The sequence below is a fragment of the Petromyzon marinus genome, chromosome 11 (assembly GCF_048934315.1).
Source record: "Petromyzon marinus isolate PM22_M1 ecotype Great Lakes invasive population chromosome 11, UKy_Petmar_22M1.pri1.0, whole genome shotgun sequence".
Classification (NCBI taxonomy): Eukaryota; Metazoa; Chordata; class Hyperoartia; order Petromyzontiformes; family Petromyzontidae; genus Petromyzon; species Petromyzon marinus.
The window spans coordinates 601579-623523 of NC_133677.1; the positions used below are offsets into that span (position 1 = coordinate 601579).

The 21945-nt window shown below is 56.5% G+C and overlaps 2 protein-coding genes across 5 annotated transcripts; one reads left to right on the plus strand and one right to left on the minus strand.

Annotated features, from left to right (window-relative positions):
* On the minus strand, positions 1–9236 carry LOC116941419 (vesicular integral-membrane protein VIP36-like). 2 transcript variants are annotated; one of them, XM_032952513.2, is made up of 8 exons: positions 8788–9236; positions 6821–6939; positions 6565–6682; positions 5987–6069; positions 4512–4673; positions 3928–4042; positions 3443–3559; positions 1–3027 (listed from the first exon to the last, which is right to left on the minus strand). In XM_032952513.2, the coding sequence occupies exons 1-8, from the start codon at positions 8903–8905 to the stop codon at positions 2870–2872; spliced, it is 990 nt and encodes a 329-aa protein (XP_032808404.1). In that variant the 5' UTR covers positions 8906–9236; the 3' UTR covers positions 1–2869. The 2 variants fall into 2 exon arrangements, with proteins under 2 accessions (XP_032808404.1, XP_032808403.1); XM_032952512.2 differs by lacking the exon at positions 5987–6069 and adding an exon at positions 5745–5827 and having other exon boundaries at positions 8788–9235.
* Positions 9237–9384: 148 nt separating this feature from the next.
* Positions 9385–21634, plus strand: AS3MT (arsenite methyltransferase). 3 transcript variants are annotated; one of them, XM_032952510.2, is made up of 11 exons: positions 9385–9460; positions 13992–14058; positions 15857–15984; positions 16551–16701; positions 17305–17441; positions 17812–17881; positions 18629–18710; positions 18827–18955; positions 19312–19457; positions 20099–20215; positions 20389–21634. In XM_032952510.2, the coding sequence occupies exons 1-11, from the start codon at positions 9399–9401 to the stop codon at positions 20497–20499; spliced, it is 1200 nt and encodes a 399-aa protein (XP_032808401.2). In that variant the 5' UTR covers positions 9385–9398; the 3' UTR covers positions 20500–21634. The 3 variants fall into 3 exon arrangements, with proteins under 3 accessions (XP_032808401.2, XP_032808402.2, XP_075922369.1); XM_032952511.2 differs by having other exon boundaries at positions 9401–9460; positions 13969–14058; XM_076066254.1 differs by lacking the exon at positions 9385–9460 and adding an exon at positions 9931–10719 and having other exon boundaries at positions 13969–14058.
* The last annotated feature ends 311 nt before the right edge of the window (positions 21635–21945 follow it).

Here is a 21945-nt window from a genome sequence, read left to right on the forward strand (position 1 = left end):
TATGGCACGGGGTACGTTTATTGAACTTTGAGAAAAACCAGAGCTGTGTAAACAGATCTCAAACGCCACCCAGAGATGGGTCACGTCCACCGGTGCACCCACGTACCTACCCAACCATATACGGACCTGTCCACCCACCTACCCACTCCTCTACCTACCTACCAGGTATAAATAGAATGCATATTTGATTGACATCGATTATTGCAATTGTGATTCGTGCATCGGGGCGTGCGTGCGAGGGCATGCGAATCGATGCATGTACAACGAACGTGATCAGACTCCACAAGCGCAATTATTGTCATTATGAAAAAGATTATCCATTAAAATCAAATCACTTACTTACACCCACCTTATCACTTCTCTACCCACATGAGCCAAGCTACCCCTCCCACCTACCATCCACCGACCTACCTTACCCACCTCTCCGACTCAACCACACAACTAGGCTACCCCCCCACCCTACTCACCCACCCCCTACCCTACCCACCCACCTACCCTACTCACCCACACGACTAGGCTACCCACCCACCTACCCTGCTCTCAAGATTTCCAGGCTACCCACCCACTTGCCCGTATATCAGATTTATACCAAAAATAGAATGTGACCGCTGCGTTTTGATTTTTTTGTTGCATTTCAAAACCGCCGCTCTCGTCGGCCTAGGACCCTCGCTCGCAGCGGCCCTCGGGGTGAGGCCACACGACCCTCGGACGCCCCCCTTCCTCGGCCGGGGCCTGAAGCCCCAATCGCAGGTCACGACGACCCAGGTCGCACCGGCCCCGCGCCAGCGAGCCCGAGCGTGAGGAGAGAGTAGCGGTGGCGGTGCAGGGAGCGCGTCGCGGCGTCGTGGAATTTTTGCGACAACGCGGAGTTAAGGCACATTGCGCTCCCCACAGGGGGCCGCAGCCGATTCGCAAAGTTCACATCCGTGAGGGTGGGGTGGGGGGAGATCAGTGCATTTGCAAATATTCACAGCAGTGGCAGCGATGGCGACGACAGCAGCAGCAGCGCGTCCTTCCGCGCGTGCGACTCGGGGACGGTTCCACCTGACAGAGGGGTTGGCTCCCCGCCCCACAGCTGTGACTGCGGCCACCCAAGGGTTCCAGGAATCTCCGGGGCAGGGTGCTCCGTCGTGGAGCCCCCTTGTGCGACGTCCAGGGTGGAACGGCCCCCTCTGCTGCCCCCCTGCGGGCGGCGCTGCCCGCGGCTACGAGTCCCGTGCCACCTACCCCAGTCACGCGGCGAGCCAGGAAATATTCGGTGAGATAGGAATCCCCCGGCTGCGAAATTAAACGGGCGGCTCGTGAGGAGGGGGCACGGGGCGATGCGGACGGCACGAGCTGCCGCGTTGAGGTGGCGCCCGCGATCGCCAGCAAGACACCTCCCCACCACCGTCAACTTTGACCTCGCATGGGATTCACCGTTCGGTTTGTCGTTGGAAACGGTGCGAGCGGATTTGACAAGTCATGAAGGTGATGCAGCATCGCGTTTGTGAAGCTTTCGGACGTATCCAGACCACTGGCTCAGAAGAGCTGAACTTGTGTGGCCATTGTCGTTTTGGAAGCGGCAGCCCGCAGAGTTGAGAGAACGTGGCCGTGCCGTGGTCTGAACAAAGTCGACGGTGTCTGGACACGCAAAGCAGCGCACCTCCATGTGCCATTAAATCTGTTTCCGGCTGCATCAATTGTTCTGTTGTGATGGGGTTTCCCATCATTTTACAGGTCTGAAAATGGACGGCGTCCGTGTTGTAGATGTGAACTCTGCAAAAACGGCAGCTCTGGGCGGGATGCGTGGACAGGCGGCCACCGAGACAGGCATGGGAGTGGTCTCCACGAGCCCGGCGAGCACGGGGGACGAGGAGACCTCAGGCTCGGTGGTGGGATGCTGTTCTGGCAGACCTATGGGTTTGTGTGCGAGTCAACGGTCTCTGTGTGAGTGTATAGGCCTCGATGTGAATCTCTGGGTCACTATGCCAGTCTATGGGTCTGTCTCTGAGAGTCTTAAGAGCAGAGAGTGGTGGACATGGTCTGGTCAGACCTTGGAGGTCGCAGTTTGCCATGCAGCAGCTGCGGGATCTGGAAGAGGACGGCACGGTGGGTGCACAGCGCACTATGCCACCACTCCACGTTACAACGACAAAACAAGAGGGGGGCCCAATGATTAACACGCAGACGCAGTCAGACTCGCTTCACGTCCACTTCAAGCGCCTCACCCCGACCATCGTGGCTTCCTAACCCTCCTCACCGCTCATTCGACAATATTTTTGCTCTGTGGAAACTTTTAAAGAAGTGAAAATAAATCAGTTAAACTGCCCCAACAGCTTAGGCCTAACCTCCCACAACAACCCACCTCACAGCCCCTCACAACACTCCCCCACTCAACCATCGCCCCCTCCCTCCACTCAATCGAACACTCGGCCAATCAGACGCAGCCAAAGTCATGGACCACTACGCTCTATCCCCCCCCCACCCCCAAGCCATATCCCTAAACCAGAACCCCGATCCAGATCCCCAATCCAGATCACCAAACCAAATCTCTAATCCAGATCCACAAATCAAATCAATGCAGTTCCCCAAACCATATCTTGGAAGCCAGATCCCATATCCAGGTCCCCAATTCAATGCAATTACTCACACCAGATCTCTAATCTAGATCCTAAATCCAGATCCTCAATCAGACCTCTAAAACCAGACCCGGAATCCAGATCCCCAATCCAAATAAATCGGAATCCAGAAACCAGAAGCCCACACCAGATCTTGGAGCCCTGCCCGGCGGTCTGGGGCAGTCGGCAGTATCGCTGCCAAGCGTGGTGATGAAGTCACCGAGCTGCCCTCCCCCCGCCGACCCCACGCTGACCCCCAACCCCCGGGGTCAGTAGAAGCGCTTGCGGCTCTGCTCCTGCCGCTTCTGCAGGACGATGACAGCGACGACGGCACAGATGACGATGCCGATGAGTCCGAAGAAGACAAGGAGGAACACCTTGATGCCGCTCAGCGGCTCGTTCCGGTAGCTGGGCTCGTCGGAGAGACCTGACGTGCACGCACAAAGACCTCTCATGTAGCCTTTTAACACTCTTAGGGTAAGTGCAGTTAGCAAGCACCTATTAAAGCCGGCACAGCGCACACCGCACCAAGTACTCATTTAAGGCTGGGTCGACCAAGCGAGGACCCAGGACCAGTTCAGATATTTGTCACCGATGTTTGCTTTGAGTGGGAATTAAACTCGGAATACCAAGCTCCTAGCCCAGAGCAAAAACCACTGCACCATCACCATCCGTGTACACATGTACGCAACGTACACACCACTGTACAATCGCAAACATATAAACACACGCACACACGTAATAGCCATCTAGTCTTTAACAGACTTTGTGTAAACAAAGACACAATCACGAGCCTCGTCTTCCCCGCCGCTACCCATCCCCACCGAGCCCCCCCTCCTCACGGGCGTGGTGCGGGAACTCGGCACTCGGCTCCACGGAGCTCCAGTCGAACTGCATCTCCTCGAGGGTGTGCTCCACACTCAACTCGTACACCTTCATCGACACGATGTCGTGGTTATCTGCGCGCGCGCACACACACACGCCATGCACAGGTAAGCGGGCAGGTGAGCGACCAGGTGAGCAAGCTGGTGATCAGGCAGGTGAATGAGATGGTAAGCAAGGTGGTGAGGAGGCAGGCAAGCAAGCATAAAGGTGAGGGAGGTGAGTAATCTTATCGAGTGAGCAAGATGAGCGATCAGTTTGGTGAGCTCGGGTGAGCCAGTGAGTGAGAACACAAGTGAGCGAGGCGGTGAGAAAGTGAGTGTGCGCACAGGTGAATGAACGATCGAGGGCGTGACCACAAGGATTAGCGAGTCGTGAGCGCGCGAGTGAGCGGGGACGCGGCCGAGCGAACAAGCGGGCGAGTGCGTGGCTGAGTGGAACTCACCTGAGAGGTCTCCGGTGGCGGAGGAGGCGCCGAAGTAATAGCCGGTGGGGAGGCGGACGCCTGGCACGTCCACACAGTCGCGCCACTCGCCCTTATCGTCCACGTCGACCTTAATCTGAGTGAGCGACAAGGGGAGAGGGGACCGGGGTTAGGTGCACCGCCCAAACCTTGGCCAGCCGTGTAGCAATTCACCTGATCCCCCCCATCCCACCCCAATCATGTCATTCCACAGGGGACGCGATTGCATTCACGGGACGATTATCTATCTCTCTTGTGTACCATGTATGTGCGTGCATGTGTGTACCGTGCGTGTGTGCTTCCGTGTATGGCGGTGCAGTGGTAAGCACCACCGTGCTATGAACCCGGCGACCTGAGTTCGATTCCTGCTCGGGACCAATAACAGTGGCAGCAAATATTTGGACCAGTCCTGGGCCATACCCGAAGTCAACGCAGCCTTAAGTACTTGGTGCCGTGTATAAACATCAGCACTGGGGAGACAAAGGCGGCGGCATGTTAACGGCTATACGAGGGATCTTTGTGATGTGTGCGTGCGTGTGTGTAGCGTGTGTGTAGCGTGTGTGTACCGTGAGTCGCTGGGCAGAGTAGCGCACGGAGAGGAAGGTGTCGTGGTTGACATTGCGCAGCGCGGCAGCGCACCCCGCCACCTCCGTGCTGCTGCCGTCCTTCTCGTGCTCGTAGCGCAAGGAGCCGTTATTCACCATCACCGAGATGTAGGGGAACACACGCTGCCACGGGCACACACACACGGGGACACACAACCGAGATTCCCCGTGTAGCCCACACGCGCCACTACAAACCAGAATGAGAACTAACAGACCAAGATACTGTAAGTCTCATTTGCAAGAGTGATCTGGGCCATTTGTCTGCCAGCAATAGGGGCAATGATTGCTATGTATAGTCGCAATTGCGTAAAAAAAGGTTGTGGGGCAAGTGCTGTTAGCGAGAAACTATTAAGACCAGCATGGCGAAAATGGTCTTGGGTGGCCAGCACCACACCCGGCTGCCTTTGTCTCCCCAATGCTGATGCTAGCACACCGCACGAGCCACTCATTTAAGGCCGAATCAACCTAGGGGAGGCCCAGGATGGTTCAGATTTTCGATACCGATGACGACCTTGAGCGCAAATCCAACTGTTTGCCCGTGTCTGTCACGCAGTGCGCGAATCACTGCACCAGCGCTCCCCATCGGGTATACGCGCACACGGTGCACACGCGCACACGGTGCACACGGTGCACACGCGCACACGGTGCACACGCGCACACACAAAAACTATGATTAAATGCAGCCTTGAGTGTTGAACTGGTATTAGTGTTATTATTATTACGCAGCTAACAATAACTAGGACTTTTAATGTCTGCAGCTGCCTCCTCACTCAACAAGAGGACGATCCTGGGGAAACCAAGGACAGGTGGCAACCCGAAAGAATGCACACGCGCACACGCGTACACACACACACGCGCACATGCGTACACACACGCGCGCACACATGCACACCGCCGGATAAAGGTTTCGCTCACCAAGTCATCAAGCCACCAACCAAGAGCATCACCCACACACCCAGTTACACTGTCGGCGCTCTGTTAGCGCAAGCAGCTCACGCGGCACGCTCGCGCAGGGGCGGTTAGGCAAGCCGAGCGTTTCGTTACGAGAAAAACCGAAGGAGAAATTGACACCTTCCAGAGCTGAGGATGTTTCACCGAACCAAGCAGCGGGCAGGGAAAGGTGGTGCCAAACGGACAGGGGGGGAGCGTTGACAACAGCCGCAGCGGGGAGTGGCGGAGGGGGGGGGCACTTACTGTGTCGTCCTTAAGGTTGTTGGCGTAGGTGTCAATAAAAATGCCTAACCCGCGAAAGAAATCTCGGCTGCCAAACACGCTGCCTGCGGTGGGGTGGGGGGGGGCAGAGGGGTCGAGGGGGGTTCGTGGGGGGGGGATGCGGAGGGTGTCGTGTGGGGGGAGGGGTGTGGAGAGGAGACAGGGCAACACGGACAGGAGCACGATGAGATGGGGGGAGGGAAGGGCACGAGGACAGCACTCACTTCGTGCTTCTTCCCCTCGTTATAGTACGTGTCCAAGAAAATCCCCAGCCCTCGGAAGTTCTCTTTGTTTCCAAACACGGATCCTGTGGGAAGCGCGGTCAGGTGGGAGATGGGTGAAGTGGTGGGCGGTGGGTTTTGTGGGCGATGGGCGAGGAGATGTCAGGAGGGTGATAGGTGGGTGGTGGGGTTTGAAGGGTGATGGTGTGGAAGAGGGATCAGGAAGGGCGATCAGGAAGGAGGATCCGGAAGGGGGATCAGGAAGGGGGATCAGAAAGGGGATCAGAAAGGGGATCAGGAAGGGGATCAGGTGATGCTTGAAATTTGGGGGGGGGGGGGGGGACATGGGTGAGGAGTGGAGTGTGGAGAAGGTGGAGGTTTCGTGTTCGGGATGGATGATGTGATTGGAGGGAGGGGAGGAATCACAGAGACCGGTGGGTGATGCAGCGTGGAGGACATCGCACACATCAGCTTGACGAGGCTGTAAACAACAATAGGAGCAATGACGGCAACACCACCAAATACTGGCGCGGCTGGCGACGACGTTGAAACGCCCGGTGCGCAACGAGCACAGCACCTACCCAGCTGCATGCGGTCCATCGTGTACCACAGCGCTAGGCCGTCTCCATGCAGGTTCTTCTTGCCGTGCCCGTGCACCTTGAACTGCACGTGCAGCTCCCAGTCCAGCAGGTAGCACGGCTGGGGGTCGGGCGGCCGGAGAGGGCGGGGAAGCACAGGGGCCATAGGTTAGAGAGGTCGTGTGATTGTCATGGGCCCTGGTGTAAGGAATGAGATAGCTGGGTGCAGCTGAGTGCAGCTGTGTGCTGGGTACCGCACCACGCGGTTCCACAGCGCGCCCTGCTTGCTCTGCTGGTCGGGCGTGAGCCGCACGTACTGGCTGGTCACCATCGTGCTCCCGGCCATGTCCCACAGGGCCATGCTGCCCGAGCCAGCACCTACATGAAGGGCATCAACATCATCAACATCACGAATCACGTCTCACAGAGCCATGCTGCCTTCGTTAGCACCGACATCAACAGACACATCAAGAGCATCATGAAGGGGACCCATGTCGAGTCGTCAAGGGGACCCGTGTGGAGTCAAGGGGACCCGTGTGGAGGCGTCAAGGGGACCCGTGTGGAGGCGTCAAGGGGACCCGTGTGGAGGCATCAAGGGGACCCGTGTGGAGGCGTCAAGGGGACCCGTGTGGAGGCGTCAAGGGGACCCGTGTGGAGGCGTCAAGGGGACCCGTGTGGAGGCGTCAAGGGGACCTGTGTGGAGTCGTCAAGGGGACCCGTCTGGAGGCGTCAAGGGGACCCGTATGGAGTCAAGGGGACCCGTGTGGAGGCGTCAAGGGGACCCGTGTGGAGTGGTCAAGGGGACCCGTGTGGAGTGGTCAAGGGGACCCGTGTGGAGTCGTCAAGGGGACCCGTGTGGAGTCGTCAAGGGGACCCGTGTGGAGGCGTCAAGGGGACCCGTGTGGAGTCGTCAAGGGGACCCGTGTGGAGGCGTCAAGGGGACCCGTGTGGAGTCGTCAAGGGGACCCGTGTGGAGTCGTCAAGGGGACCCGTGTGGAGGCGTCAAGGGGACCCGTGTGGAGGCGTCAAGGGGACCCGTGTGGAGTCGTCAAGGGGACCCGTGTGGAGGCGTCAAGGGGACCCGTGTGGAGGCGTCAAGGGGACCCGTGTGGAGGCGTCAAGGGGACCCGTGTGGAGTCAAGGGGTACCCGTGTGGAGTCAAGGGGACCCGTGTGGAGTCGTCAAGGGGACCCGTGTGGAGGCGTCAAGGGGACCCGTGTGGAGGCGTCAAGGGGACCCGTGTGGAGTCAAGGGGTACCCGTGTGGAGTCAAGGGGACCCGTGTGGAGGCGTCAAGGGGACCCATGTCGAGTCGTCAAGGGGACCCGTGTGGAGTCAAGGGGACCCGTGTGGAGGCGTCAAGGGGACCCGTGTGGAGGCGTCAAGGGGACCCGTGTGGAGGCGTCAAGGGGACCCGTGTGGAGGCGTCAAGGGGACCCGTGTGGAGGCGTCAAGGGGACCCGTGTGGAGGCGTCAAGGGGACCCGTGTGGAGGCGTCAAGGGGACCTGTGTGGAGTCGTCAAGGGGACCCGTCTGGAGGCGTCAAGGGGACCCGTATGGAGTCAAGGGGACCCGTGTGGAGGCGTCAAGGGGACCCGTGTGGAGTGGTCAAGGGGACCCGTGTGGAGTGGTCAAGGGGACCCGTGTGGAGTCGTCAAGGGGACCCGTGTGGAGTCGTCAAGGGGACCCGTGTGGAGGCGTCAAGGGGACCCGTGTGGAGTCGTCAAGGGGACCCGTGTGGAGTCGTCAAGGGGACCCGTGTGGAGGCGTCAAGGGGACCCGTGTGGAGGCGTCAAGGGGACCCGTGTGGAGTCGTCAAGGGGACCCGTGTGGAGGCGTCAAGGGGACCCGTGTGGAGGCGTCAAGGGGACCCGTGTGGAGGCGTCAAGGGGACCCGTGTGGAGTCAAGGGGTACCCGTGTGGAGTCAAGGGGACCCGTGTGGAGTCGTCAAGGGGACCCGTGTGGAGGCGTCAAGGGGACCCGTGTGGAGGCGTCAAGGGGACCCGTGTGGAGTCAAGGGGTACCCGTGTGGAGTCAAGGGGACCCGTGTGGAGGCGTCAAGGGGACCCATGTCGAGTCGCCAAGGGGACCCGTGTGGAGGCGTCACGGGGATCCGTGTGGAGGCGTCAAGGGGACGCGTGTGGAGGCGTCAAGGGGACCCGTGTGGAGGCGTCAAGGGGACCCGTGTGGAGGCGTCAAGGGGACCAGTGTGGAGTAGGCACGCACCCTGGTAGGGCTTGACAAGGCTGTGTTCCCGCTTGTAGTGCTCCCCCAGTTCGCCAGGGTCACCGGCGCACGGGCGGAGCAGAAGTAGCAGCAGCAGCTGCATGAGAGAGGGGCCCATGGCGAGACGAGGCTCAGGGATTGCAGGGATGCAGGGGTCCGGGGTTCAAGTCCTGGGGGTCCCTGCCGCCTCCTTCGCAGGGCCGCCTCGGAGAGGGAGGAGACGCGGGGGGACTCGAGGAGACGCGGGGAGACTCGAGGAGACGCGGGGGGACTCGAGGAGACGCGGGGGGACTCGAGGAGACGCGGGGGGACTCGAGGAGACGCGAGGAGAGTCGGGCTCCCTGCTCCGCCTTCCTCCCCACGGGGGACCCCTTGATCAGACCGGACCGCGTTCTCGCGCTGCCAACGCGGCCATCTTACGTGGGGGTCCGCGCCGCTTTGACGCCTCTGCGGGGTGACGTCGCGATGACGTCATGAACGACGTTACGCGCCGGTCCCGGGCACACGTCCCTGAATCAACATGGCGGCCGGAGAGCCCGCCTCGTGACGTCGAGGCCACTGCTCGTCGCTGAGGATCGCGATTGGGCCACGTACGTGACCACGTGCCCGTGATGAGCCAATCACGAGCGCACGAGTGCGAGTCGTTCTTAATTGGCATCGATCCCGACCGCAGGTAATGAAAGCAACAGGGGGGGGGACGAGGGGAGAGTTTGGGGGGAAGGGACGAGGGGAGGGTTTTGCCTCTGTCTCCCGCCACAGGAATGTGGAGTGGACACACCAACACAGTCGAATGAGCGCGCAGCACCTATTAAGGTTAACACGACGCACGAGGAGGGTGCTGTGGGTCGGAACCACCATCCTTCCCGTCCGCCTTTGTCTCCCCAGTGCCGAAGTTGTACACACCGCACCAGATTACTCATTTAAGGCTGAGTCGCCATAGGGCAGACCGGGCCGTGCGTGTTCGGGCACCACTCGCCACTGACGTTGGCCGTGGTCGGGAATCGAACTCGGCTTGTGGGGCTCGTACGCACAAGCATTGTACACACGCCAGTATTTGGGCGGTGGTGGTGGTGGCTGCGCGCATGGCTGCTGCCTGTGATCCAGCACTGGAGGTAGCAGCGAGGGTAGGTGGATCGCGCACGGACGTTGCGAATCTCCCTTCTCTCCGCGGGCGTCGAGGACGAGCCGTGCCCTGGCTCGCCAGGACAGGGCAGTACAGCAACAATGTGTAGTGAATCTAGTCGTAGGAGGCACTCTTGTTTATTGCAGCCATCACAGGCACAGGGGATAACTGTATACTTGGTCAGGACAGCCGGCACACTGCCTGACCAACAACGCCGAGGAGGTGAGAAGTACGACGGGTTCCATTCCAGACGACAGCCTCGACCCAGAGTCGGGGCCTCCCTTTTATCCCCCCAGCATGGCCTGGCTCCGCCCTCGGCCACGCCCCCTTCTGGAACCTACCAGAAGGTTCTGGGCTTCACCTCACGTGTCCCCTCCGTCACCTTTGCCCTACATCCCTTCGTCCGGCCTTTCACGTTCCCTGCGAGCAGACCGGGCTGCTTCACTCTCAGACCCCCCCCCCCTCTCTGCCAGCAACCAGCACTACGCGCCCCCTAGTGACCCATTCTATGTCACTACAAATGTATGGGATAGAGTGTTACCCCCTCGCACGCGTGAGTTTTCTCCCGCATGTAAACACTCATTAATTGGTCGCTAACACCTTCGTATATAGAGGACCGCAGAGCTTGGGAATTTGTTGGTGCTGCTGCGTTCACTCCTGGCGCCTCTGAGTCGCCCTCTCTGTGTCCCGACGAGAGCGTGGTGACGCTGCGGTAGCGCGTTACGAGTGAAGTTTTACTACTTTGATAAAGACAAAGATCAAAGTGCTGTTCACGAGTACCCATTAAGATCGGCACAGCACACGAGCAGGTGGGTGCCCAACACCAATGGCGGAGCCAGGATTTTCAGGTGGGGGGGGGGAAATCCCTCCAGCAATGAAAAATGATTGGAGTTGTTAGTAAGTAAGGAGTTCATATTCTTGGTTCTTTCGGTAAAGTTACGTAGAAGGGAAACAATAAAATAATAAAAATATAAAACAATAAAATTCCCTTCTACGTGACTTTACCGAAAGAACCAAGAATATGAATCCCTGCAGTCACGAAAGCTTTAAATCAAAATTTAACCGCCTCTACGGGGAGGGTTTCCACATAACTTTGAGATCCTTTAACAAACTCCGGGATAAGACGGCTCAGCTGATCGAGTCTCTTGCCTTTCTGAAGAGATGCCACGACTCTGGGGTAGTACCAATCGCATTTACACTGACCTCTGCTGCTGTAACTTCTTCTAATGCAAAACGAATTCTTTCCAGAACTAGCTTAGCTCTTATCTCAGGGAAAATCAGACTTATACGCACCGAACTAGATAATTTAGACAAGACACTCTACAAATCACACTTATCATTGACGGCAGCAATGTCCACATCGGATTGGGAACATGTAGACCATATGACTGCCTCTTCAGCTGCCACTATGTCGACCAAATGTAAGGACAACCTGATTTCCAAATTTAACCTCCTCTCCAACAAAAGACCGGACCCACACACCAAAAAGCTAGACGTTAACAAAGTCGTAATTAATCGCAGTAACAGTTCTATTTCCGATGGTCCAAAATCCGTTTTAGCTAAAGGGCTAAACTTTGCAGTCACACCTAAACACATACCAGTTAATGATATCATTGCCCAAGTAGACGTGGCTCTCAAGGGCCTGGGTCACATCGCTGCAGACGTAGCAAGATCTGAAATTGCTGCAACCCTCAAAAACGCTAAGATGCCAGCTAGCAACCTCAGCAAAGATGAGCGTTTTGAATTATATAAATTAAAAAAGAGGGATGACATTGTCATCCTCTCAGCCGACAAGGGCAATGCCACTGTCATCATTAATAAAATAGAATATAACAAGAAAATTCAAGAATTGCTCAACCATGGCAGCTATACAAAATAAAAAGGGATCCCACCAACAGCCTCGTCATACAAACCAACAATCATTTCTGATTCAACCGCATTAATTGATCAAACCAAACAGTTATTGAAACCTTCTGTTGCCAGGCCACCAAGATGATACGGCTTACCAAAAATACATAAAGTAGATACACCCCTTCGTCCCATCGTCTCTACTATGAACTCCCCCACCTACAAACTGGCTCGTTTTCTGTCTGAAATTCTGCGGCCTTTCACTGGAAAAAACACCTCTGCGGTACAAAATTCTACTCACCTGGTATCGACAATCACGGGTATTTCCCTGTCCCCAGACGACCTGCTTGTCAGTTTTGATGTAGTTTCCTTATTCACCAAAGTTCCTGTACCTGACACCATCGCAATCATTGAAGACTTGGTTCATCAAGGACTAAACACTGAGGTACCCCCCCTGGTGAGACACTGCTTAACCAATACATACTTCACTTGGAATGGAACTTTCTACAAACAAACTGAGGGCACCCCAATGGGCTCCCACCTATCTCCGGTTGTAGCCAACATTTTCATGGAGAAATTTGAGACTGACGCCATCCAGACTGCCACTCTGCGCCCAACCTTACGGAAGAGGTACGTGGATGACACTTTTGTCATCTGGCCACATGGCCGGCCTGCTCTAGACCAATTCCTCGACCACATCAATTCCATACACCCAGCCATCAGATTTGCCATGGAAGTCGAAAAAGATGGCAAGCTACCTTTTTTGGATGTCCTAATAAAAAAGAGACCTGATGGTTCAATGAGCCACTCTGTCTACAGGAAAGCTACCCATACGGATGCTTACCTGAAACCGGATTCCCACCACCATCCATCCCAGAAGAATTCCCTCATCAAGACTCTGCACCATAGAGCCCAATGCATATCCGACCAGGAACACATTGCCAGTGAACTCAAGCACGTACACCAAGCTCTTAAGGCTAATGGTTACTCCGACTACACAATCCGCAAAGCTATCACTCCAACCATGAAGAAGCACCCTCTTGAGGAGCCTTTCAAAACCATCACTTTACCCTACATTGCGGGGATCACAAAAAAAGATCTCCAAAATCTTGAATGAACACAAGATCCAGGTCCGATTCAACACATTACATAAAATCCGTGATCTGGTTCCGTCTGTAAAATATGTGATTCCGGACATACAGTACCCTGGCGTCTACAAACTAAGTTGCCTCTGTGGTAGTAGTTACATTGGAGAAACCAAATGACATGTCTCGGACCGCATTCGTGAACACAAAGCAGACCTTAAACACGGTAGGACCAACACCTCGGCCGTGACAGATCACTGTTATATTTCAGTAGGCTCACATGACATTGACTTCTCCAAGACAGAGGTTCTTTGCAAGCCATCTGGCTACCATGAGAGATTCGTTCATGAGGCTATCCACATATACAAACACAGAGACAATTTCAACCGAGAAGATGGATTCTGGCTTAGCAATCATTGGAAGGATTTGATAAACCATTTCGGGTATTAATTGATTGTTCACGCTTACGGTGGCTTTCAGACCGCATCCATTATTTTCGTCTCCCCCCTCTTTTCCGAACAAAGATGGACTCGTCCATCTGAATAACTGCCAAATCGCTCTCCGTGGTGCTAACGTTAAAAACCACCACTTTTTAAAAATTTTCTTGCTGTGGTTTTCACACCTGATGATGATTGCTTGTGTTGCAGTCGAAACGTCAAAAAGTGAGAATTGTATTGTTTTATATTTTTATTATTTAATTGTATCCCTTCAACGTGACTTTACCAAACGAACCAAGAATATGAATCCTTGCAGTCACGAAAGCTTTAAATCAAAAAGTAAGGAGTTGTTAGTAAGTAAGGAGTTGTTAGCAAGTAAGCACTTGTCCCTTGATTTTTATTCGACGCATGTGCGGCGATGGCACAGCCATCGATCGAGGGTCGAATTCGAACCGCGTTGTGTGATCGGCATCGCGCTCGCTGAAGGTGTCGATGCCTTCAGGGAAGTCGTGTGCTGTGTACGCAGCTGCGCTCAATTCTGTGAGTCACTTGTAACTGCTTTACCGTTACTGATTGCCAATTATGGACTCAGACTATTATCCTAGGGGCAGTCCATAAATGACGTCACGCGATTTTGGCCGATTTTTTTACCCCCCCTCCCCCCCTCGTCACACGGCGTCACAAAAAGTCACCGCCGCGTCCACTGTGCAGGAGCCCGCGCGATATGGCGACCCCCAGCGAGCCAGCCACGCTGGGAGATGTTCACGAGGACGTGAAGGTGAGAGGCAGCCTCCTCCTCCTCTACCACGTACCACCCCTCACCTACTTGCCCGCTCCGCCTGCCCACCCGCTCACCTACGCACAGAGTCACCTACCCACCCGCTCACCTACCCACATGCAGGCAGCTACTTACCTGCACGCCTACCCATTCACTTACCTACTCAGCCGCTCACCCGTCCGCTCGCCGTTCCACCTACCCAACTGTTCACCTTCCAACTCGCTCGTGCTTAACCATCTGCTCACATAGCTACCGGTCACCCATTCACCCCCTCACCTATGTATCAACCCACCTGCCTACTCACTCACCTACCCACCAACTAATCTACCCACCCGCATTTAACTGCACACCTGCACACTTACCCACATGCTCACCCACCGGCTCGCCTATTCACCCACTTAGCTGCCCACCTGCTGCTAACCTGGGGCCTGAGCGTACCGACCGACTCAATTACGGGAGGAACAATTGGACCTTTCAGTCGCAGGATTTTCTGTTTCCGAGGGGTGAATAATCGATGGATCGCTACTTCACAAGTTTATATTTGTTATTCTGTGCATGTTTTGTCTTGTAATCTGTCTCACTGTTTCTCCATGCCTCCACGTGTCTCTATCTCTGTCTCTCTGTATATCTCCATATCAATCTGTCTCCGCGTTTTTCCATATCTTACTGTGTCTCTCCACGTGTCTCCGCGTGCCTCACGTCTACTATGGGGAGTGGCTGTGTCTCTCCACGTGTCTCCGCGTGTCTCACCACTACTATGGGGAGTGGCTGTGTCTCACTGTGTCCACGCGTGTCTCACCACTACTATGGGGAGTGGCTGTGTCTCACTGTGTCCACGCGTGTCTCACCACTACTATGGGGAGTGGCCGTGTCTCACTGTGTCCACGCGTGTCTCACCACTACTATGGGGAGTGGCTGTGTCTCACTGTGTCCACGCGTGTCTCACCACTACTATGAGGAGTGGCTGTGTCTCACTGTGTCCCCGCGTGTCTCACCACTACTATGGGGAGTGGCTGTGTCTCACCACTACTATGGGGAGTGGCTGTGTCTCACTGTGTCCACGCGTGTCTCACCACTACTATGGGGAGTGGCTGTGTCTCACTGTGTCCACGCGTGTCCCACCACTACTATGGGGAGTGGCTGTGTCTCACTGTGTCCACGCGTGTCTCACCACTACTATGGGGAGTGGCTGTGTCTCACCACTACTATGGGGAGTGGCTGTGTCTCACTGTGTCTACGCGTGTCTCACCACTACTATGGGGAGTGGCTGTGTCTCACTGTGTCCACGCGTGTCCCACCACTACTATGGGGAGTGGCTGTGTCTCACTGTGTCCACGCGTGTCTCATCACTACTATGGGGAGTGGCTGTGTCTCACTGTGTCCACGCGTGTCTCACCACTACTATGGGGAGTGGCTGTGTCTCACTGTGTCCACACGTGTCTCACCACTACTATGGGGAGTGACTGTGTCTCACTGTGTCCACGCGTGTCTCACCACTACTATGGGGAGTGGCTGTGTCTCACTGTGTCCACGCGTGTCTCACCACTACTATGGGGAGTGGCTGTGTCTCACTGTGTCCACGCGTGTCTCACCACTACTATGGGGAGTGGCTGTGTCTCACTGTCTCCACGCGTGTCTCACCACTACTATGGGGAGTGGCTGTGTCTCACTGTGTCTGCGCGTGTCTCACCACTACTATGGGGAGTGGCTGTGTCTCACTGTGTCCACGCGTGTCTCACCACTACTATGGGGAGTGGCTGTGTCTCACTGTGTCCACGCGTGTCCCCGCGTGTCCCAGCACTACTACGGCAAGCGGCTGCAGAGCCAGGGCGACCTGCAGACGAAGGCGTGCGTCACGCCGGCCACGGCGCTGCCGCCCGCCGTGCGTGCCGCCTTGGCCAACGTTCACCACGAGGTCGTGTCCCGGTCAGCATCGCAAGCAGCAGCAGTGTCCAGCTGAAGTTTGTTTTGTGTAACCAGGGGGGATGAGATAAAATACTTCAATGAAGCAAACAACTTAAATTAAAAAAGAGCTGCATCATCACATGAGAACTCGAAAATATGTTAAATTAAATTCCCTGTCTCGCGAGTCGGCTCAGGCAGACCACTTTGAAACTTACACAGACGAGGGCGAGATGAGCGGGGAAAGGGAAGAGAAACCGGAACAGAAGTCCCCAAGACGGACAAAGAGGAGGGCAAGGCTCAAGATGAGGAGCAGAGAGTAAGGAGGAGGAGCGCCGGGAAGGAAGGGGAGGGAGAAGGAGATGGGATAACCGGGCCAAGATGTTGGGGGGGAGAGGGCGAGGGGAGGTAAGAGGAGGAGGAACGAGCAGAGGTGAGCTGCAGGGGGCGGCGGGGAGAGCGGAGGGGTTCAGAGCGGGAATGGCCACACAGAAGTCACGTGATTGACAGGAGGCTTGAGCTGGTTTAGATAAGAAGCCTCGTGTGAAGCAGCAGCTGTTGTTGGTGACTCTTTGTTGTTGTTGTTGAAGCTACTATGGCTGTGGCCTGGTGGTGCCTGAGGAGCTGTCCGGCTGCCGGGTGCTGGACCTGGGAAGCGGCAGCGGCAGGGATTGCTTCGCGCTGAGTCAGCTGGTCGGGGAGGATGGTCACGTGACCGGCATCGACATGACCCCCGAGCAGGTTCACCATTCGGCCACCTGACCCCCCCTCTCCAACCCCCGATCTACCCCGACACCTCCCCAGCGATTCCGTATAATTTTGAATAATAGTTTGATTTGTAATGCCGCTGGCTTCAATGCCTCAGCAACGCAAAGCGCCTTTGGTCGCATCTCATCCTAAACATTTTAAAGGCGTCCCCAGTGGCAGCTGTCCCTGCGCGTCACAAGGTGACTTAGCGCCCGGCCTGCAAGCGGGCATTAGTCTGCTGCCAGCAGGGTGGTGGTGCACGATTTTCTGTGTGGTCGCAATTGAGCGATCTGCGGTGTAACTTTTCAGATTTGTCCATTTTAGAATGGCGTCACGTGATCTTTAACGTCCACTTCACACGAAGCAGACGGCGCGTAGTATTTTTACGGTTAATACGCACGGCGGTATTAACCAGGGTAGGCCTGCTAGAGTCGAACCGCAAACCTTTGCAACGAGCAGCAAACGCGCTACTGCTAGGCCACGTCACCGCCCCCTCCCACCCCTCCCAAGCACCGTGCTGGCCTTAATAGGCCCTCGCTGACAGCGCTCGCTCCAACAGCCTGTTGGAGGCGATGCGGGGGATCTTTGTATTTGTAGTTGGAGGTGGCGCGGCGCCACGTGGAGTACCACACCAAGCTGTTTGGCTTCTCGCGGCCCAACGTGGAGTTCCTGGAGGGGTACATCGAGCGCCTCGGAGACGTGGGGCTGCAGGACCAGTCCTACGACGTCATCGTGTGAGCCTCCCACAAATACGAAGGTCCCCCGTGTAGCCTTCAAATGACTGTCTGGGCAAGTGCTGTTAGCGAGCAACCTATCGAGGCCGGAACAAGCTGGTGGGGTGGGCAGAACCACGACCGACCGCTTTTGTCTCCCTAATGGTGAAAAAAAGTATTCAATTAATGTTGAGTTGACCTAGGGAGGCCCAGGATCAGTACAGGATATTCATCACCAATGTTGGCTGTGAGTGCAGTGCACTCACCACTGCACCACTGCTCCCCATTACTTATGTACATACATTTACACCACCCCCTCGTGTGCCGTGCTGGACTTAATAGGTGCTCCCGAACAACACTGGGGGGTCTTTGTCTTTGCTGCCCGTGGTAGATCGAACTGCGTTGTGAACCTGGCTCCAGACAAGGGCCCAGTGCTGCGCGAAGCCTTCCGGGTTCTCAAGGTGCGATCGCTCACGCACACACTTGCCTACTCACTCACCCGGCCACTCACCCACCCACCCAGTCACTCACACTAACTCCACTTACAACTTTGATAAGAGTGCTGTTTGTTGCTGGCGGTTTATGTTTTGGGCTTTTGTGCTGGTACTCAGCAACTTAGAATGGTGATATGACCTTTGCAGGGGTTTGCAGTTCGAATCTAGCAGGCGGCCCTGGTATCACTGAAGCTGTTCTAACCACATGGCACTCGGACTGTGCGTCGTCTGGCAAGCGGTCAACGTCAAGGACCCCGTGGTGTGACGCGAAGAGTAGTCAGCGTCACGGGCTCCAAATTTTAATAATCACACCGTGGATTTACTCCGTCACTCCCGCCTGTGGAATTTTAGCAGAGCCCTTGTGAGAAAAGAATTTACCCAGACCTTCCTGGGTAAATAATCAGAACAATAATAATAAATAAATATCGATTTAAAGCTTTCGTGACTGCAAGGATTCATCTTCTTTGGTTCTTTCGGTAAAGTCACGTAGAATGAGAATAAAATAAGAAATTAATAAAATAAAATAACACAATAAAATTCTCACGATGTTTCGGCCACAACACAAGTGAGAATTTTAATTGTGTTATTTTATTATTTTATCCTCATTCTACGTGACTTTGCCGAAAGAACCAAATAAAATAAATAAATATGGCTATTTGTTACAAAACTGACGTAAATGCTTTGGCGGTGTCACCCACCGGCGTGCGTGGCCAGGACGGCGGGGAGCTCTACTTCAGCGACATCTACGCTGACCGAGCGCTGCCCGAGGACGTCCGCAGGGACAAGGAGCTGTGGGGTGAGACATCGGCCGAGACCCAGACGATGGCACGGACACAGGGACAGGCCGAAACGCCGACACGCACCGCCCCCTCGTGCGCCACGCCGGCCTTCACGGTGCGTGCTTGCGTGCAGGTGAGTGTCTGGGCGGCGCTCTCCACTGGCGCGACCTCCTGACCTTGGCGGCCGCCGCCGGGTTCCTGCGCCCACGGCTCGTGAGCGCCACCCTCACGGAGTTGTCCCCCGACCTGCAGGCGCACCTGGGTGAGCGTCCCACCCCCTCCCGACACCACCCCACCCAGCACCCCCTCTCGGTACCCCCTCCCGGAACTTGAGCGGATCGGTGGGCAGCTCACACGCAGCAAGATGGCACGGTGAGGAGCACAGGTCGTGCCTCTGCCAGCCATCCCCGTCTGTCAGCCCACGGCACCTGGGTCTCTCCCGTGACCTCCTGCCAGCAACGAGAGTCATCCACACTTCGCGTGACCTCAAAGTGTACCTGGCCTGGCACAAGCGCCATGGTTATGTTACCACCACTTAGTGACAAATGACGACTGTTGTTTGTTGTTATTATTGTTGTTGTTGTGCCCCGCCTGCCACCACGCTGCGCCTGGTTGCAGGCGGGGTGCGGTTCGTCTCGGCGACCTACCGGCTGTTCCGCGTGCCGCCGGGCGCGGTGGCGGCCGGGGGGGCGGAGGTCGTGTACAACGGCGGCATCGAGGGCAGCCTGCACGAGCTCACCTTCGATGCCCACACCACATTCCCCGTGAGTCCTCCTCTCCCTCCTCGCCCTCTTCTCCCACCACCTCCCCTTCCTAAATTCCTGCCTCTTTCCTCCCTCCCCACCCCCTCACGCCCCCTCCCTGCTCTCACCCTGTCCCACCCCCTGCCCCGGCTCCCACCGTGTTTATCCGGCGCAGTTCCCCGCGCGCCATCGGCAGGGAGTGAGATGGCACCGGTGGCACCGACGCCCGTGATGGCGGTGGTTGATGGTGGTTGATGGTGGTTGATTGTGGTTGATGGTAGGTGATGGTGGATCGTGGTTGATGGTGGTTGATGGTGGATCGTGATTGATGGTGGTTGATGGTGGATCGTGGTTGATGGTGGTTGATGGTGGTTGATGGTGGTTGATGGTGGATCGTGGTTGATGGAGGTTGATGGTGGATCGTGGTTGATGGTGGATCGTGGTTGATGGTGGATCGTGGTTGATGGTGGTTGATGGTGGAACATGGTTGATGGTGGATCGTGGTTGATGGTGGATCGTGGTTGATGGTGGATCGTGGTTGATGGTGGTTGATTGTGGTTGATGGTAGGTGATGGTGGATCGTGGTTGATGGTGGATCGTGGTTGATGGTGGATTGTGGTTGATGGTGGTTGATGGTGGATCGTGGTTGATTGTCGTTTGAGGGCGGGCGGCCCGTGACGGTGGACGCTGAGCTGGCCGCCATCCTGCGCTCGTCACGCCTCGCCGACGCGTTCATGATCCGCCCGGCGACGAAGCAGCAGGGAGGAGACCTCGTGCAGGTGCTCGCTCATCAATCGCTCATCACTCGCTTGCTCGCTCATCGCTCGCTCGCTGATCACTCGCTCGCTCGTCGCTCGCTCATCGCTCGTTCGCTGATCACTCGCTCATCACTCGCTTGCTTTTGTGTACCCCCCCCCCACCACCACCCTCTCCCGTCGCCCTGTCTCTGCAGGAGGAGACCGTGGACCCCTTCGCTCTGCTCCAGAGAGAGGGAGCAAAGGGGGCGGCTGCGCAGGGCTGCTGTGCGGGGGGAGGGGGAGGAGTGGCCAGGAGCTGCTGCTGAGCGGCACGGCCCCTGGCTCTGGGCCCCCACGACCCCCGAGCCTCCGCGTGCATCCCCGCGTGGTCCACCTGGGACTTCTCGTCACCGTCACGCTCTGCTGATGGTCGCGGCCCCAGCAGGGTTCACAGACGAGCTGCATGCACGCAGCAGCAGTCGCTCCCCTTGAGGGTTCGTCTAGCGGACAAACCTTGCAGCAGCCGCAGCAGCAGTGGCAGCGTTAACTCAACGTTATATCAACCACGATTGCAAATAACGCACTGCAATATTAATACATAAACTAAAAATTATGCGAATGATTCACTTGATATCTTATCGGCTAATCCAAAGAACTTACCGCAATTGGAGGGAAAACTACTGCGTTTTAGTGAAAAGAAATGGGAGAAACTGCGACACTTCCACATAACTGCTTCACCTGCTCAATCACCCTCTCACCCGTTCACTCACCGGCTCATCCACCTATCCTCTCATCCACTCACTCACCCACCCACGCACTCACCCGCTCGCTCACCCACCCATCCACTCACCCGCTCACTCACCCACCCATCCACTTACCTGTTCACTCACCCACCCATTCACTCACCCGCTCACTTACCCACCCATGCACTCACCCGCTCACTCACCCACCCATCACTCACCCGCTCACTCACCCACCCATCACTCACCCGCTCACTCACCCACCCATCCACTCACCCACTGACTCACCCACCCATCCACTCACCTGCTCACTCACCCACCCATTCACTCACCCGCTCACTCACCCACCCATCCACTCACCTGCTCACTCACCCATACGTTATGAGCCAGGCAAACACAGCTCCGCTGCGACGCAATTACTGTTACTCTGAGCACGCGTGAGCGGCTGTGTTTGTCGTTCAGTCGTAAATCTTGTTCCAGAGCAACGTGACCCCCCCCCCCCCACCAGCGGCCGAGTGGATCCTTCCACTGAGCCGCTTGTGGCTTACCCAGCGTGACCAGGAGCCGGGAGGCTGGGCGAGTCCACGTTCGCTTATTGTTGGAGGAGGGCGTTGGGGGGGTCGTGGACGTGACGGGCCACAGGTGGAGTCTGTGTGGCTGTGGGACCAGGGATGTAGCGGTGAAGTGGACACAGCCATAAATTAAACAACAACCGAGCAAACTCGAGCGATCTGAGTTTCATTTCCGACTCGCGTGGTGGCAGACGACGGCCCCCTCGCCCGACACCTGGCACAGAGGGGTCCCCCCTGGGTCCCCTTCGCCAAATGGGGGCGCTTTCACAGGGGTCCGCGGTGGACGCGGGTTGCTGCTCTTCCCTGGCCGCTGCCCTCGTACCCCCCCCCCCCCCACATCTCTGGACTCGTCTTCCCCACGTCCCTCGAGTCGTCCGCATCTCCCCACATCACCTCGTCCCCCCCCCCACTCCATGTCACTCCCCCCCTGCTCCCTTCTCTCTCCTCGTCTCAAATCCTC

Coding starts and splice junctions, on each gene's coding strand:
- LOC116941419 (XM_032952513.2), bottom strand. CDS start 8,905: ATGGGCCCCTCTCTCATGCAGCTGCTGCTGCTACTTCTGCTCCGCCCG. Junction 6,683..6,820: donor GCGCGCTGTGGAACCGCGTG/GTGCGGTACCCA, acceptor CCCGACCCCCAG/CCGTGCTACCTGCTGGACTG. Junction 4,674..5,986: donor ACGAGGGGAAGAAGCACGAA/GTGAGTGCTGTC, acceptor TGCCCGTGGCAG/CGTGTGTTCCCCTACATCTC.
- AS3MT (XM_032952510.2), top strand. CDS start 9,399: ATGAGCCAATCACGAGCGCACGAGTGCGAGTCGTTCTTAATTGGCATC. Junction 15,985..16,550: donor CACCACGAGGTCGTGTCCCG/GTCAGCATCGCA, acceptor TTGTTGTTGAAG/CTACTATGGCTGTGGCCTGG. Junction 18,711..18,826: donor CAGGGACAAGGAGCTGTGGG/GTGAGACATCGG, acceptor GCTTGCGTGCAG/GTGAGTGTCTGGGCGGCGCT.